This window comes from Otolemur garnettii, unplaced genomic scaffold (assembly GCF_000181295.1).
Source record: "Otolemur garnettii isolate 467f Iridium unplaced genomic scaffold, OtoGar3 scaffold00141, whole genome shotgun sequence".
Lineage (NCBI taxonomy): Eukaryota > Metazoa > Chordata > Mammalia > Primates > Galagidae > Otolemur > Otolemur garnettii.
Window position 1 is genome coordinate 3,097,325 of NW_003852536.1, and position 18,432 is coordinate 3,115,756.

General features: G+C 37.9%; 1 protein-coding gene across 1 annotated transcript in view; it reads right to left on the reverse strand.

Moving 5' to 3' along the window:
• The window catches only part of CATSPERE (catsper channel auxiliary subunit epsilon), a 139,871-nt gene that overhangs the window by 42,051 nt on the left and 79,388 nt on the right, over positions 1-18,432 (reverse strand). Inside the window, exons 13-17 of the mRNA XM_023518567.1 lie at positions 16,342-16,784; positions 11,023-11,081; positions 9,329-9,404; positions 4,238-4,290; positions 859-909 (exon numbers count right to left, since the gene is read on the reverse strand). Of these exons, the coding sequence (XP_023374335.1) occupies positions 859-909; positions 4,238-4,290; positions 9,329-9,404; positions 11,023-11,081; positions 16,342-16,784 (682 nt within the window). The remainder of the gene's footprint in view (positions 1-858; positions 910-4,237; positions 4,291-9,328; positions 9,405-11,022; positions 11,082-16,341; positions 16,785-18,432) is intronic.

Consider the following 18,432-nt stretch of genomic DNA (forward strand, 5'->3'; position numbering starts at 1 on the left):
CTAAAGAAAGATGGAGACTTTACCTCCTTCATGTTTACATGGATGGAGCTGGAAAATGTTCTTCTTAGCAAAGTATCTCAAGAATGGAAGAAAAAGTATCTAATGTACACAGCCCTATTTTGAAACTAATTTATAGCTTTCATAGGAATGTCATAACCTTAGAATATGGGTGGGGGATGAGGGGGGTGGATGGGTGGAGGGAGGGTGATTGGTGGGGTCACCTCTATGATTTATCTTACAGGGGTACAAGTGAAGCTTTCTAAAAGCAGAATATGACTGTCTTGACTCAGTAACTAAGAAAATGACATGAAGGCTATGTTAACCAGTTTGATGAGAGTATTTCCAATTGTATATGAAAACACCACACTGTACCCTGTGATAGCATTAATGTACACAGCTATGATTTAATAAAATAAATAAATATGCTTAAGATTAAATATAAAACATAGAAAAAGATGACTTAGTAGAATATTTGATGTCAGGACTTTCCTGGCAAATTTATAACTTCTAATTAGCTTAAATATAATCATGTAGAATTCAAGAAGAATTATGTAGGGAAAAAAACTTTCTTAAACTAGAAGGAATAATATAGAATTTGAGACCATACATATATAAATGAGGCTTACTTTGTTTATCCAGTTGAACTGAATGAGAAGGCTGGGACTCTCTCTTGCATGTTTCGGAAAAGTTAATTATAGTGCCTGTATATTTTGCTTAATGCTAAAACTGACTGCACACTGGCCAGCCAAACACACAGATGCTAATAGGAATTCAATGAATAAATACTGATTGTAAATAATTAGTACTACGTTAATAAAACGATTAGTACTAATTTTTTTATGTTAAAAAAATTCTTACCTTTCAATCACATAGGTAAAATCGTGGCGAAGACAGTTTTCTTTGCTAAATCTATAAGAAAAATAATAAAGTTGTAATGTCATCAGTCCTTATATACTGGCGCAAACATTTAATTATTTAATGAAGTGACCATCTACCTGGAGAGCATCATGAAGTCATCATTTACCGAATTAGAACCTTCAGGGTTAGTGTTTGGACTTTGCATTTCTATTTTTAAGAAAATCAGTTTCACTAATGTTTCAGAAGACACCAGAATTTGAAATCTCCTGGTTTACCTCTTATATTTGACACATGGTTATTAAAAATTCATAAGACAGTGGAGGGTAGGGTTTGGGGAGAGGTTGATCAAAAGATACCAAACTTTAGTTCAATAGGAGGAATAAGTTCAAGAGATCTATGGTACAACATGATGACATGTCACATTCTTGAAAAATGCTAAGAGTGGCCATAAAGTGTTCTCATCAGAGAAAACAATAACTACTTGAAGTAATGTGTATGCTAATGAGCTCAAATTAGTCATTCCACACTGTGTTTTAAAGCATCATGTTGTATACTATAAATAAATACAATTTTATCTGTCACTTAAAAATAAAAACTCAAAATAGAAAGCAAAAAGTGTTGGCAAGGACGTGGAGAAACTGGAATCCACAGACATTGCTGGTGGCAGTGTAGAATGTTATAGCAGCCGTGCAAAACAGCTCCTCCACAAGTTAAACATAGGATTGCCACATGATCCAGCAATTTCACTTCTAGATACATCCTCAAAATAATCGAAAACAGGTGTTCAAACAAAAACTTGTACACGAATCTTCATTGCTGCACTAGTCACAAAAGCCAAGAGGTAGAAATACTCAAAATATTCATGAATGATGAATGGATAAACAAATACAATGAAATTTTTCAGCCATGAAAGGGAATTAAATATTGATACATGGCAAAAGTGAAAGAAGCTGGACACAAAAGGTCATTCAGCTCCTGTATGATTCCATTTCCATGAGCTGTGCAGGACAGGCAGATTCATAGAGACAGTACATTACTGGTGCCAGGGGCCAGAGGCAAGTGAGCATGGGGAGCTACTGGTTACTGGGCAGAGTTTCCTTTTGTGGTGATGAAAATACTTTGGAACTGGATAATGGTGTGAGATGCACAATATAGTGAATGTCCTTAATGCCACTGAATTGTATTTTTTTGAGACAGACTCTGTCACCCTGGGTAGAGTGCTATGGCATCATCATAGCTCACAGCAACCTCAAATTCTTGGGCTTGAAGCAATCTTCTTGCCTCAGCCTCCCAAGTATTGGGACTACAGGCATGTGCCCCTATGTCTGGCTAGTTTTTCTATTTTTAGTAGAGATGAGGTCTTGCTCCTTGCTTAGGGTGGTCTTGAACTCATGTTCAAGGCATCTGTCGCAGCCTCCCAGAGTGCTAGGATTACAGGCAGGCGCTTCCACATGCAGCCTGCATTGTATATTTTAAAATAGTAAAATTATGTTGTATGAATTTCTTCACAATTTTAAAACTTACCATGCTAACACACACGCACACATACACATATACACACAAATTCATGGAAAACCTATCAATATGGAAATAAAAAAAGGTAATATACCATAATCATGGGAGACATACACCAGGACTGCAGGGACAATTCAATATTATAAAATCATTAATAAAGTTTACTATATTGATATTAAGAAAATTCAGGAAAAAGTAAATTTAGCAAATGCTGAATGAGATGCAAATATTTATTGATCTAGTAAGTGATTATTATAATTCAGTAATAATCAAAAGATTATCAGACTGCCAGAGGCATAGATATTTGTTTAGTTTGAGAGCAAGCCATGTCACAAAAATTCAGCTAAAAGTTGATATTCTCCCATTCACACCCCACACACCAAAGAAAAGGAATCACAGCAAATTGCCATCTCCATTTATACATTTAACCAAAGCTAAACAGATTTATATGTGCCAAGGGTGCCAAAAAATGTTTACACATCTAGGAGATGTTCCCTGTGTATTATTTTTCAAAGTGGAACTGAATTACTGTAGCAACGTGTAGTAGGACATTCGCTCAAAAGAGGGCAGTAATCAAATGAATGCTACGGTCATCATGCAACAGGCCAGACAGTCAAAGAAAGCGGCAGTGGCACGGTTGAGGAGTGCAAGACCAATTCGAAGTGGTGCTTGGAATTTGAGAAAACTGTGGAAGCATGATGACAATGGAGGCCACAGAACCCCCCCATGCCTAACAACAGCATGATTCATGAGGAGTCTGAGATGCACAGTACTCTGTGTGAGGTGCACAAGGGAAGATCCGGGACACTGGTCAGTGTTGCTCCAGCAGCACTTCACCCATCATCAGAAGTGTCTGAATGCTGATGATAACTACTGTGCACACTTCTTGTAATCGCAGCAATCAAATGCGACTTCTGTTCATCTTTTGTTCTCAGTATCTATGGAGTATCACAATTTCAGTACAGTTTTTTCCTTTCTTAAAATGTGTATACCTTTCTTAGCATTCTTGGTATATGCGGTCCTTGATTCTGTCCCGTGCAGAGATATGGCAAATGAGAGACACAAATCCAAGTTGCTTCATTGTGAACCATGGTAGGATCCATGACATTCACACCTTGGGATACTCTGCAGGAACCACTGGTGGTTCTGTTAAAAATTTCTTATGGAAAAAGGTGCAGAAAACTGAGGCTTCTCTGGTATGAGGGTAAGCAATTTGCTGATGGAAGTAAAATTGGGAGTAGTTTGAGGAGGATGGAAAACAGAAGTAGGTGTTTCTCCCTCTCACTTCTCTAGGAATGATCTGTACACTGAAGAGCAGATGAAAAAGAGAAATTGGCTGATTAAAAGGAAATGTGGATGGGTCGGGCATGGTGGCTCACGCCTGTAATCCTAGCATTCTGGGAGGCTGAGGCAGGTGGATTGTTTTAGCTCAGGAGTTCCAAACCAAGCTGTGCAAGAGCGAGAGCCCGTCTCTAAAAAAATAGGCAGGTGTTGTGATGGGCACCTGTAGTCGCAGCTACTTGGGAGGCTGAGGCAAGAGGATCATTTGAGCCCAAGAGTTTGCTGTGAGCTATGATGCCACGGCACTCTACTAAGAGCTACAAAGTGAAACTCCGTCTCAAAAAAAAAAAGTGGAGAAAAATGCTAGTAATGAAGTGTTTAATTCTCTTTCTTTTTGGTCTGATTCAAATAATGTATATTTGACTTGGCAGTAATCGACTGGGCATCCCATCAATTCGATTTTGGATTTCATTGTGAATGTGTCAGTCATTAGTCTAATATTATAGCTAGTAATTATCATCTAGTTCATCATTTGTTTTAAAACTGAAAGAATATAAGACAGGTCAAATCAGAGTATACTTGCCCTTGAACTGCAATGTGTTTTTTAGCATCACATCCAACAGCTACTTGGAACATCTAAAATAAAGCAATTTAGGTAGTGAGTTCAGTGGTTTTGATTCACATGATCTAAAACGTTATGACAGCTACAACTAGTTACAATTCAGATTTGAAATCACAACCTTTGAACTGCAGAGCTCTGTTGTGCTATTGCTCTGTGCTGTTCTCTTCCTTTCTTGATCATTTTTTCTTTTTTTTTGCTTCCTTTTGTCTTGACTGCTCATGAGGCCCAAAGGTTGGATCTCTGCTTTCTTAACGTTTCTCAGAGAATCCATCCAATCCCATCTTTTACTCACCTCTGCCACAGGACTACCAGCGTCACACTTCCAGCTCACACCTCTGACTCCGCTACTTTAGTTTGACTTCCCCTCAGCTTTAGTAGACCAATAATTTTTCACAGTATTGAGTAACATTATCTAAAATAGCATCTTAATCCTGTTATTCCTGCTTTAAGCAGCACTACCCATTTTTGAAGGAGCCCGGGCATCTAGCCAGTTATTAAATATTATCCTCCTGTCCTAGGTCTATGGATATTTATTTTAAACATTACTCACAACTGCTTTTTTGAAGAGAAGCACATGTGTGCTTTGTTTGGAAACAACCAACCTGTGGATACTACAGCACAAGATGCAAGAAGTTAGAGATTAGCCTCCATCACTGCCATAGGTGAGATGCCTTGTGAACACAAACAGCCCGTGCTTCTCTGTGAGCAGATTCTGGGATACAGTGGAAAAAGGCAATTGCAAAACCCCAACAACAGTGTCACATAGACATGCTGTGCCATGATGCCTTGTTTCATGGGCTGAAAATTTCCAAGAAAGGCATTTGATTAGGAAAAGGCTGAAATTAAAACCACCAAATAAAATCCCACTGGAGTCTGATGCGATAACCATATTACGTTTACAGACAAATGTATCTCTACTGTAACTAGCAATATTTCCTTTCTCTTTCAACAGATTCGATACACAGCATTTGCAAGAGTAGAATGAATGTTACATATAAAAATTAAATTAAAATAGAGTTTCACGTGGCTTTGCTAAGAAGACAGGTTATATTGACAGTGGAATGTAGCAGGAATTTCAATCTAAAGTCAAAGTACTATTAACTTCATTAAATCTCTGTGATAAAGAAAAAGAACTGTTGCAAAATGCCAGATGTCTTATCCTGCCAGCAAATGTTTAGGTATCTGCTTCTTAAAATTAATATAGAACAAAAATATAACTAATTACTACATAAACAAAAGGAAGGCTTACAAAGATAGAAAGTTAAAAATAAAGTGGAAGAATCCTTGAGTTTTTTTTTTTAAGAATTGCTAATATTTCAGGCAGGGGGGTCATGACTGCTTTTTAACTGTCCTGGTTCTTTCTTAAATGGATGCCTACTTTTATTTCTCCATGGCTCCAGGGGCCCTACCCCTCCACCAGGCTAAGTGAGCTCTAGACACTTGCATTCTCCTTGTATGCTGGAGATTTCCACAAGGCAAATCTGGAAGAACCCTAATACTCCCTACCCTTTGAGAATGTGTCACCTGAATCACCTGATTTTACCCACATTTAGGCTAATCTCTAACTTCTTGCATGTTGTGCTGTAGTATCCATGGGTAGATTTGTTCTTTTAACACCATCTATTATTATTAAATCTTTGCTTTCCCATCAAATATGTTCAGAAAGATGAGCCTGCCTTTGTCTTTACTAAGTTGTCCATGTGACATACGTGATTGGCTGAGGTCCTCAAATCTCTCACAGTCGGCATCCACTATCACTTAATGATCTCATTTTTAATATTTCTTCTTTTCCTAGTCTCAGCTGACAGAAATAACCCCACACTTCAGAATCAATAACATGGCTAGGATTAAAAATGTGAGTTGACTTGCAGGTGGAAACTAAAAAGAAGTTGCAGGTACAGAGTGTGGGAAGCATGATGAAGCTTGTTTTCCAGAGCACCCACTGCTGCAGGGCTGACACCTGTTCCCCAGGCCTGGACACCTAATTAGAGAGATTCTGACATATAGGCTAAGTGGAAACGTTTCTCCTCAGTGCAGAGACAGGGCAGGACATCTTCTGCCTTGGCTGAGAGTCAGACCTAACAAATTCCCTCTAACTGGTTAGAACAACTGATCTGAGACAGGGATACTCAAGGCCCCTCAACACAAATGCTGGATAGATAATGTATTAGACTAGAATTATAGTCCTCTCTTTCTGGGAAAATTCATCTTGGAAGGAATTAATAAGGCCCTCTGGGGGCTGACCTACATTTCTGCAATTCCAGTTCTTGATGCATGGTTAAAAAGTGAGATGCAGCCTTGTTGGAGCTGCCAGTTCTATTTGCTGCCCTGCCACAGGTTACGAAGACTAAATGACAAAGACAGCAGACTGCTGTTCAAGTAGCACAGTCTATTTCCAATTGATCCAGCAGGTTTAACAAGGACCTGACTTCCTCCAACTGGAGAAGACTGTAGGCCATGGTTCTGTGTACATACAGGGCTAGGCCTTGTATCTCTATAATATTTATCTGGGAGGCTGATGACTAGTCATGAGTATGAGAGCACAAAGAGGGGGCCCTGGGGTTATACCCTGTGGTTATGTACACATTTGATTTCTTTGGCTAATTAGAGGACATGCCTCTAGAAGGCCACAGTTTCCTATTGGCTACTAGGGCTGTTGCACATTTCTCCATTCTATTTCAGTTGGTGGGCCAATATAAACTACCTGCAGAGGGTGGCTAGATTTGAACTGTCCTTGTCTGTAGGGAGCTAAAGAGTAAAAAGGAGGATGAAATTTGTGATGTTAGATAATTACTCTGTGACAGGGGCTGTCTGGGGTACTTTGCATAAATAATCTCATTTAATACTCCCCCAAACGCCATAAGATACGTGGTATTTCACCACACTTTTCACAAATAAGGCAACTGTGACTCAAGAGTGTTTAAGTAGCTTGTCCAAGCTAGTAGGTGGTAGGGCTTGGATCCGAACTCAGGTTAGATGAATGTGCCTTTATAATGCCTTGGATGGGCCGGATAGAATAAATAGGGGTCTCTAACAAATCTATAGATAAGAGAAGAATAACAAAAACCACAGTGCTTTAGAAAGTCATCCATGAAGGAATAGGGTCACCAAGTAAAGGAAAGAGAACCTAGACCTAGGTTAGGAAGGCACTCATGAGGCTGCAGTTCCTTGCTTCCTCAGCAGTTACGGTGTGGGGGTGATGTGGGAGCCAGAAGGGAGTTGTTAGTATACAACGGCAGGCAATTTCCTAGGGAAGCAGTTTGCTAGCAGTGCTAAAGGATGGATCACATCTGCCGAAGTTCAAGGCTTCCTCTAAACTCATGGAACTTTACCCTGGAGAAACAGGTTCCTTGTGCTAGGGTCCTGGAGAAGAGGTGCCAAGTCCTATTTCACTATGTATTCCCATGTATAACATGATGTCTGATATACAGTAGGTGCTCAGTATGTTTACTGAAGGAATAAAGAGAACAGGCATCCCCAAGTGTGTACCATAGACTCAAAGGAGGGGCTTATTAAGAATCTGTGTTTAATTTCATAATACCCAGTTACCTGCACATGCAGACGCTGCTTCATATCTCTATGCTTTTCCCCCCTTTGCATCTGCCTGCTGAACTTATTCCTCAATAGTCATTTCACGTATCTCTTTCTTTTAACCTTTCCTCTCCCAATCAAAATTGCTAATACTTTAGACCAGGTGCGGTGGCTCACGCCTTAATCCTCACACTCTGGGAGGCTGGGGCGAGTGGATTGCTTGAGCTCACGCGTTTGAGACCAGCCTGAGTAAGAGTGAGACCCTGTCTCTACTAAAAATAAAAAAACTAGCTGGGCCTCTATAGAGATGGGATTATAATCCCAGCTACTTGGGAGGCTTAGGCAGGATCGCTTGAGCCCACGAGTTTGAGGTTGCTGTGACCTATGATGCCACAGTACTCTACTGAGGGTGACAAAGTGAGACTCTGTCTCCAAAAAAAAAAAAAAAAAATTGTTCACACTTTCCCTGGGTCTACTTGATAACTGTGTACAACATAGTCTCTTACGCTAGCTTATGTTTAATGCTAGGGAAGGTAGTCTGTCTTTTCATCTTTGTAACTCCCGTTACCTAGTGCACAGACTGAAACACAGAAACACAGTAGGGATGAGATAAATTGTTTTTTAATGAATGATATTTTGATGCAGGATAAATATGGATATGGTTTTTAGTCTTCTTTGACAAACCATATCAAGAAGGAATAGGGTCACCAAGGTAAGGAAAGAGAACCTAGACCTAGGTTAGGAAGGAACTCGTGAGGCGTAGTTCCCTGCTTCCTAAGGAATTTCCCATTAATTCAGTTTTCCTTTAAACAGTTTCATTTATCTTCAAACACTAATAGTTTTATATTTTTGTATATGTTTATATATCCCACTTCACTTTATTTATTTAGACAGAGTCTCCCTCTTGCCCAGGCTGGTCTCCAATAACTGAGCTCAGGAGATCCTCCTGTCTTGGCCTCCCAGAGTGCTAGGATTACAGGCATGAGCCATCATGTCTGGCCTATATATCCCACTTTTAGGTGATAAATTCAATCTTTTGTCTTCAGACTTCAGATAAGAAATCTTATCGTCTATCTTCAGAATGAAATAATGTTCCACTTCAAAGTGAAACATCACAAAATGCTGCTAAGTATTAGGGGAATGGTATTCTATGGAGGAAATGTGAGTTATTTAGTTTACCACCTATGCATTCTTTTTTTTTTTTTTTTTTTTTGAGACAGAGCCTCAAGCTGTCCCCCTGGGTAGAGTGCCATGGCATCACAGCTCACAGCAACCTTCAACTCCTGAGCTCAGGTGAGTCTCCTGCCTCAGCCTCCCAAGTAGCTGGGACCACAGGTGTCTGCCACAACGCCTGGCTATTTTTTGGTTGCAGCCGTCATTGCTGTTTGGCGGGCCTGGGCTGGATTCAAACTCGCCACCTTAGGTGTATGTGGATGGTGCCTTAGCCACTTGAGCCATAGGCACCGAGCCCACCTATGCATTCTTGAAGTAAGTTTTTGATCTTTAACCCATGTCACTTACCTTGTGGGCTCTTGTACACGTGTATGAGTACTGACTAGGTCGAAGCTCTATGAGCACAAGACCCATGTTCTGGTCTCTAGGAAATAAACAACCCACACAGGTTATTATGGAATTAGGGGAGAAGAAGACATGACCCTGCCTTTCTGTAAAGGAAATGCAAAGTCCCAGGTACATGATGTGATTGAACTCCCTGAGGAAGTCTAGAGGCCTGGTGCTGGTGGTAACTGCTCGCTGCTTCTGCTAGGGCAGCTCTGTATTGGGGTCATATGGTGAAGTGGCTCCCCCTCATGGCATCCCATATTTGAGTTGGCACAGTAAGAAAGAGAAATTAGCATCCTGTCAACATTTCAACCACTGTATTTCATAAGCACCCTCAGTCCCTGGACAACAGGGCTCTGCTGCTGATACTGTGATTTGCTTGCTTCCTGATGGTATTTCAAAGTGGTTCCCACACCATGGGTTCTTCCTCTCTCCCCCGTGTATATCCCCCTTCTATTGATAACACCTTTGCAATAGTAAAGCGTATGTTGCAAAATTAGTCTTCTGAACCACAGTAAGCTGCACAGTATGACCTGACCGGAATTGAAAAGTAGGTCAGATATAATGTCTTTCTCAACTGTGAAGCATGCATGGATCATCCTGTGCTTGGGGGAAAAAAATATGAGGGCTCAAAAACTGCAGAAGAAGAAATTTTGAAAGCTTGATTTACATCCCACCTCTGCTAAGGTTTTTACTATCCGAAAAAACTGAGGGAAAAAACAAACACACGCAAAAATCCTGGGCCATTTTATGTGCGTACTCTAGCAACAACCATCTCAGTAAATATCTACAAAACCAAAACTACCCCAAGGGACCCACAGCCAGTAGGACAATAAAGCAAAAAGTCAATGGTTGAAGGGGAAAGGAACAAATTGAGTCTACTTGTGTTTAAAGCATGTTCTCCCTACCCTTCCTTATCAGGCTCTATCGCATCATTCTGTTTCCTTGATAGCACTTATCAGTATTTGGAATTACCTTGTTGGTTAGATTACTTGCTGTGTGTCTTTTCCCACCTGAGAGGTGTTCCGTGACACACTACTTTATCTTTCTTGTTCACCACGTAATTTTGAACACTGAGAAAGCACTTGGCATAGAGCAAGTACTCCAATTGCTTGGAGTAGCAGCAAACTAAAGATAAATGGACTTCTTCCTGGGGTGGGGGGAATGCTACTTTCCTGGAAAATACTGCCAGGCTGTAATGAGAGCTACATAAATGCCTTAACACTGGATTCCAAGTTGATTATCTTCCTTCAGAAATCAAATGCTTAAGTGCTACCTTATTCCAGGAGTCAAACATGGTGTTTTATCTGACTTTCCTCACAGTTAAAGACTTTCTGTGATATTGGAGTTCTTGTTTTTGCTTAATGATAGTTTGTAGAAACTTTGAGGATTTTGTTATAGAACATGCTTGAAAATTATTGAATTAAGAAATAGCCCATTTTTTACATCTTCATTTGAATGAGAGAGATTCTTCAGATAGGTCATGTTTCCATTAAACTACAAGGAGAACATGACATTTTATACACTTGAAAACTAATTTTACATCTATCCAGACATTTAAAGGAATTTCAAATTTGGATATTTAAACAGACATGGGGACATTTAAGTAAATAGCTACAAATCAATAACCCAAGTAGCATATAAGTCTTACTTACTGCAGCTTGAAGTAGTCATCTGCTCCCTCATAATTTATATTCTGAAAAAATTCTAGTGTCTGAGAGAGAAAATTAAAAAGTTTATGTAAAGTAGGAAAATTGGGGGTGAGGATCTTACTTTAATAGCATTTGGTTTTCTACATCCAATACGAAATAATGTTAAACAATTGTAAAGCAACCCTGATTGCTCGATGAATGATGCATAGATATGTGATAAAGCAAGTAAAGTAAAATGTTTATGTAGAATCTAGGTAGCGGGTTTAGAGGTGCTAAATGCAAAATTCTTTCAACTATCTGAAATTTTTCATAATAAAATTAAATTTATGGCCTCACCAAGAATCTCATATTAAAGTTAGTAACTCTACCTGATAGAAATGTTTATATGAGGCTCCGTGCAGTGGCTTATGCCTGTGATTCCAGCATTCTGGGAGGCCAAGGTGGGAGGATCATATGAGACCAGGAGTTTGAGACCAGTCTGAGCAAGAGTAAGACCCCATCTCTACTAAAAAATAGAAAAATTAGCCAGGCATGGTGGCATGTGCCCTTATTCTCAGCTACTTGGGAGGCTAAGGCAGGAGGATTGCTTGAGCCCAGCAGTTTAAAGCTGCAGTGAGCTACGATGATGCTACTGTACTCCAGCCTGGGTGACAAAGCAAGATTCTAAAACAAAAACAAAAACAAAAAAAAAAAAAAAGAAGAAGAGGGGAGAGGAGGGGGGGAGAATAGGTGGATGGAGGGTGATTGGTGTTACCACACCTATGGTCCATCTTACAAGGGTACATGTGAATCTTTCTAAATGTAGAATATAAAGGTCTTAACATAATACCTAAGAAAATGCCATGAAGGCTATGTTAATCAGATTGGTGAAAATATTTCAGATTTTATATAAAACCAGCACACTGTACCCCATGACTACATTAATGTACACAGCTATGATATAATAAAAAAAAAAGAAAGAAAACAAAGGAAATATTTATGTGTTTTTCAAGAGGTACATCCTAAAAAAATATTTATTGTAATACTGTAGCTTTTTTTTTTTTTTTGGCCCCAGGGCTGGGTTTGAACCCGCCGCCTCCAGTATATGGGGCCGGCGCCCTACTCTTTTGAGCCACAGGCATTGCCATATTTTAACATTTTTCAGGATAGCTCCCAAATAGAAATAATCTGCATCCAATAAGCAAGGTGCTATAAAAATAATACTATAATTCACCAAATCTAAAATGTCATAGATACAAGACTCATCCTGATTTCAGACATGTTAAATGTAAAAAAGAACATGTGCCTTAGAATTAATGAAATATGGTGTTTTCAGTTATAGTAGTAGCAATGGTAATAGTGGTGGCAGTTGTAGTAATGCATACATATAGTGCTTGCTGTGTGTCAGGTTTTTTCCTAAGAATTCCTTATGTATATTAATTCACTTAATCCTCATAATAACCTTATGAGGTAGGTTCTATCATTATCCCCAACTTATAGATGAGAGAATTAAGGCACAGAAAGATTTAAAAATTTGCTCAATGTCATTAAGTAATAATGACAGAGTCATTTTATTAAAAACACACATTTTGATGTTTCATAGTCATTTATCTATTTTGATGGGTAATGAATATTTTGAGGGGGTAAGTTGCAAATGGACAAATATACAGTTGACCCTTGAACAACCTGGGTTTGTAACAGGTAGTTCCACTTATGCAAGGATTTTTTTTCAATAAATACACTGGAAAGTTTTTGAGATTTGCAAACTGTGTAGCCTAGAAATATTGCAAAAAATTAAGAAAAAGGTATGTCATAAATACATAAATTGTCTGTAGATGCTAATCTATTTTACCATTTACTACCATAAAATATACACAAATCTATTATAAAAAGTTAAAATTTATCAAAACTTACACATAGAAACACAGACCATATATAGCACCATTTGCAGTTGAGAAATGTAAACAAATGTAAAGATGCGGTGTTAAATCACTACTACATAAAATTTACTAGGACAGACTGTGCTAGTGTAATAATTTTGTAGCCACCTCCTGTTGCTGTTGTGGTGAGCTCAAGCATTGGGAGTGCCCATTCAAACTCTTGTTATGCTCACCATCATGTAAGCAGTTTGCCTCGCCAGCAAATGGCACATGGCAAGAAAAAGTGATCTTTTGAGCCATTATTTTTCATGTGATCTCTTGCACTTCTCATGTATTTTTAATCGCGTGTAGTACAATACTATAAATCTGGAATAACACCACGGGACCAATCCAAAGTACCACTAGTGATGCTGGAAGTGTTCTCAAGAAACAGAGAAAAGTCCTGGCACTATAAGAAGAAGTGAAATTGTCTGATTCGGACTATAGGTTGAGGTCTGCAGCTGTGGTTGTACACATTGCAGACAGGTGGTTCCTCTTGAAAATAGACAATGTGAACTTCCGGTATTGATAAGTACTGTATAGCACTATAAATGTCTTTTCTCTTTTTTATGATTTTTTAATAACACCCTCTTTTCTCTAGCTTACTTTATTGCGAGAATACAGTATATAAGTGTATAATACATATAACATACAAAATGCACATTGACCATGGTTGACCACCTCCCTGCATTGACCACTTCCTTAAGGTGACCTAATTTTCATAGACCGGATGTATAGCACATGCAAGTATCAGTGCAGTAGGCTTAGTTCTTTATGCTGACCACCTCCATGTTGACCAATTTGCTATAGTTCTTTGGGTGGTCAACTTACAAAGGCTCAATTGTGTGTGTTAATCAACTGTTTATGTTATTGGTAAGGTGTCTGGTGAACAGTAGGCTAGTAGTAGTTAGGTTTTTTGGGAGTCAAAAGTTATATGCAAATTTTTGACTGTGTGGCATTGTGTTGTTCAAGCATCAACTGTACATTACATATCCAGTCCTTGGAAAGAAAACCATGAGTTAAATACATCCCTTTTTTCTTGGCACACAGTCAATCTAGTCTCATTTTATGCACCATATTTTACCTTTTCCTGGTATCTTCTTCCCCCCATTTCTTCCGCCATATTAGGCAGCCATATCACATATTTGTTTACTTACACATACTTTTATGTTTGATATGTGTCTTTGAATATCTTGTTATCAAAGATAAACTTATTTTACTTTTTTTGCTTGTGGTGTGTATGTGTCTGTAATATTGACAATTATTATTATATGATAGTGCTAAGGTCTGAATGTTTGTGTTCCCCCCAGATTCACATGTTGAAAGCTAATCACCATATATGATGACAGTAGGAGGTGGGAGGTCATGAGGGCAGAGCCTCATGAAGGAGATTGGTCCCCTTATAAAAAAGTCCTCAGAACGTTGTCTTGCCACTTCTGCCACATGAGAACATTGTGAAAAGACATTATCTAGGAGCAGGTGGCCCTCCCAGACACTGAATCTATTGGCACCCTGATCTTGGACCTCTTGGCCTTTAGATCTGTGAGAAATAAATTTCTATCGTTATGAGACACCTAATTTAAGCTATTTTTGCCATAGAAACCCCAAAAGACTAAGATAGATTTCAGAGAGATTCTTATAATTTTCATTCAATGCTATAGTTTAAGATCTATTCATGAAACTGTATATAAATCTATATCAGTTTGTTTCCAAATCAGTTTCTACCAGATTACATTATTATTATTGTAATTAAGTAATTATAATACTATATATTCTTATGTACTGATGAGATGAGTATAAAATGAAAGGAGAATTATTGTTCTGAGGAATGTGTTGATTTCTTTGGAAATTTTTGATAAGTCACTGTAGAAATAGCTGAATTAAGTATGAGCAAGATAATAGCAAAAGACAAAATAATTATAAAAATCTAGAACTTCATTTGCTTTGTCAATGTCTTAAGTGTTTTTTTCTTTATTATAAAGAAACTGAAATAGAAACTTGGCATTATAGGTAAGGTTATTCAAGAAAGGAGATGAGGAACCATAATAAATGGACTTATTTTAAAGAAAAAGCTTTGGTCTTATGCTAGAAAATTGACTAATGAATGTGCATTCATTTGTTTAAGTTAAAGTAAAATGTTTCCCATATATCTGTTTTACTTTTTTTTATGAGTCTCTGCTTTAACTGACTTTGGAATTAACTGAAAACTTCTATTCCACTGTATTCAATAGGAGGCCCACTGTTGTATATGCTAAAGGAAGCTGAGCCAGAAAGGGAAAGTGAAGGAGAGAAACTGCCCCTTGAGTTATGCAGTGTTTGAGAAGAAATGGAAGTAACATATAAAATTCTCATGTTATAATATTAGAAAAGTGCTCTACAAAATTACATATACACAGCATATTTATACCTATTTTTATGATAGATTATTGTCAAAGATGGCTGCAATAATTTCTCCCAATTCCTTTATGCATGTCCTGTTACAGTACTTAGGTCACAATGAAAGTTTTGAGATAGATTGTGTTATGGTCCATTATTTCACTTCCAAGAAACACAGCCCACAGCATCCTTTCTGATTAACTCATGCACATTTCAACTTGCTCAGCTTATTGGTATTGTTGAGAGGGCTTCATTTGTTTCCATCTGAGCAGATGTTACATTTCTTGATTTTTGTGTATCTCAAAACTTTTGTAATGACCTGCGTATAACTTTGTTATTTCTCCTGAAGAGGTAGGGTTTATTTCCCTATCTTGTGAATTAGGACTGGCCTTACCACTTGCTTTGACTATAGAATGTCGCCAAACCGAGGCCTCAAGAGGCCTTGTAGCTTATGCTCTTATCTTGGAACACTACCCTGAGATTGCCATGTGAAGAAGCCAGGTCCAGCCTGAAGGATAAGAGGCCAGGTAGAGCAGAGATAAGTGTTCTGAGGCCCCTCAGACTAATGAGGCTATCTTAGATCATCCAGTTGCAGATGAATTACCTGATCATCATAGCCACGTCAATGAACCCAGATGAAACCAGAAGATCTGCCTAGCTAGTCAGGGCCCAAACTGTGAACCCATAGAATTGGTTGTTGTGTAAAGGAATTAGGTTTTGAAGTGGTTTATTATACTACAAGAGATAACAGAAGTCGACAGAAAAGCCATACATTAAAAAAAGAGAGAAAGAAATGAATAGTACAATTGACAAGGGGTTTTGAAAGATTATGTTTTTAGGTTGCAAGGAAGCCTTGGATATTGAGAGCAAAAATTGTGGTTTGGGAGTTAATGGTTTATTATATAATTATTTATTAAAAACTCACATAGTCTTCAACATTTCCCCAGCTTAATCTAGAAGAGAAATTAAATCCCTTTATAAAAAAATGTTAATACTATCCTTTTATGTTTATTAAAATTGAATGCAGAAATTTAAAATATTAACCTACCAGAGTTTTAGTACATTGTCCAAAGGCAATTTCATAGTAAGACTGTTCTTTCGTTTTCAATATTTTTGGACCATAATAATCCACAGCAGTAAACAGACCATAATTTTCTGGATAAATGAGTTGACTCCAAATGACTAGATTCTCTCCCTTGTCCAAAAAATAAAATATGCGATTAATATTATTTTGCAATGCAGTGTATGGGCATTTTTCTTTTGTCTTGTGGGATATACTTTTGACTTCCAGATTTAAAGGATATTCCTGTGCGTGTATTGTGCCATTGCTGAAAGCACTCAGGAGATATGTCTCACCAGATGTATTTAAGAGAAAGGCTGTTCTTACTGTGCTGCTCATCCACTCATGCAGCTTCACTGACTCTCTAACATTAATCTTAGAATAAAATAGTATATTATTTTCCATTTTCACCAAAATATTTCCATAATAATCTGGAAAAAAGAGAGAAAAGTTGTGTTATTATAACTAACCATACATCATGCTGTTTTAAGTGTACTTTGAACCAAAATAATTTATTTTATAATGAGTATTTACATATTTTGAGAGAATTAGAGTGTACAGGCACAAATCCATCATTTCAGACTACACTGGAGAACTTCTCTCTCAATTCATTGCATTCAGTTTTCTTATTGTATGCATTTTATCCTTATATTTGCTGTATCGCTTTTATATATCGCATCATTTACATAGAGAAAAGAGTTAGAATAAGTGTATTCAGTCATGATGAGGAGAAGGAGGTCAGGAACAGTATTACTAGAAAGCATGGATTGACTTGTGTCCTCCTCAATTTTTTATTTTGAAAGCCTAATCCCCAATGTGACCATATTTAGAGATAGGGCCTTTGAGGAGGCAATAAAGGTTAAATGAGATTATACGCAGGGGTGCTAACCCAGGAAGAGGAAGAAACACCAGGAAATTCTCTGTCTGGGCACACAGAGAAGAAAAACCACATGAGGATGCAATGAGAAGGCAGCAGCTTTTACAAGCCAGAATAGAGGCCTCCACAGAAATAAATCCTCATGGGACCTTTATCCTGGACTACTAGCCCTCAGAAATCTGAGAAAGTGAATTTGTGTTGTTTTTAAGTCACCCAGTCTGGTATTTTGTGATGGGAGCTCTGCCAGACTAATACAACTGGGATGAAGACATGGGGGTCGGGGGCAGGAGTAATTAAGGCATTGCCTACCTCTGCAGGTTTACTCATAGGAGAGAATCCCCTTTCTCCACTTAACTGAGAATTCTGCCTAAGTCACAGTGGCTCACAGAGGGCACTCTCTTAACCTCTTTGACTCTGTTGCCTTATCTGTAAAATGAACATTTGGACTACTAACTGATTTCATAGCTTTCTTTCAAGATATGACATTCTCCGTGTACAGCCTAGGGGTATACCTTCTTTAATTTTCAAAAGAAACACTCAGAGGGGATTGGCTAAAAGGAGAAAAGTACTGAATTCATAGACTCAAGGGAGGTTCAGTTTATGTGGTCCTTATATCTTACATTTGGAATCTGAATAAATCTGTAACCTTTTTACAAATTACGTTAAATTTATAGTCTACTCAAGCTTACCTAATCAGAAATGCATGCAAGTAGATGACAAGGAGGAAGGAGAGAAACGTGGGTGGAGAATATAATAAAATATATCTCTATATCAAAATAAAGAGTGATTGCAGGATACATACAGTGAATGATATATAAAATGTAAAACATCAGGAAACAAAACAATATATTACTTCTGGTTATATATAACATCCAAATTGCTTCACATTATAAACTCTCTTTACCCAAGTTTATTTCTTACTTTTGGTCTTATTCTCTATTATGTAGTCATACAGATCTAATTTTAAAATCCTTAAAGTCCTTAAACATTCCATGTTCTCTCCCATTTCTTACTTTTGGTCTTATTCTCTATTATGAATTTCAAATTATTATTTGAAATTATTATCTAATTTCAAAGTCCTTAAAGTCCTTAAACTTTCCCTGTTCTCTCCCATTTCCATATCTTTGCACACACTATATTCTCAACTTGGAATGCTACTTCAATCTCCTATCCTAACCAGTGAAATCGTTTTTTCGATGTAT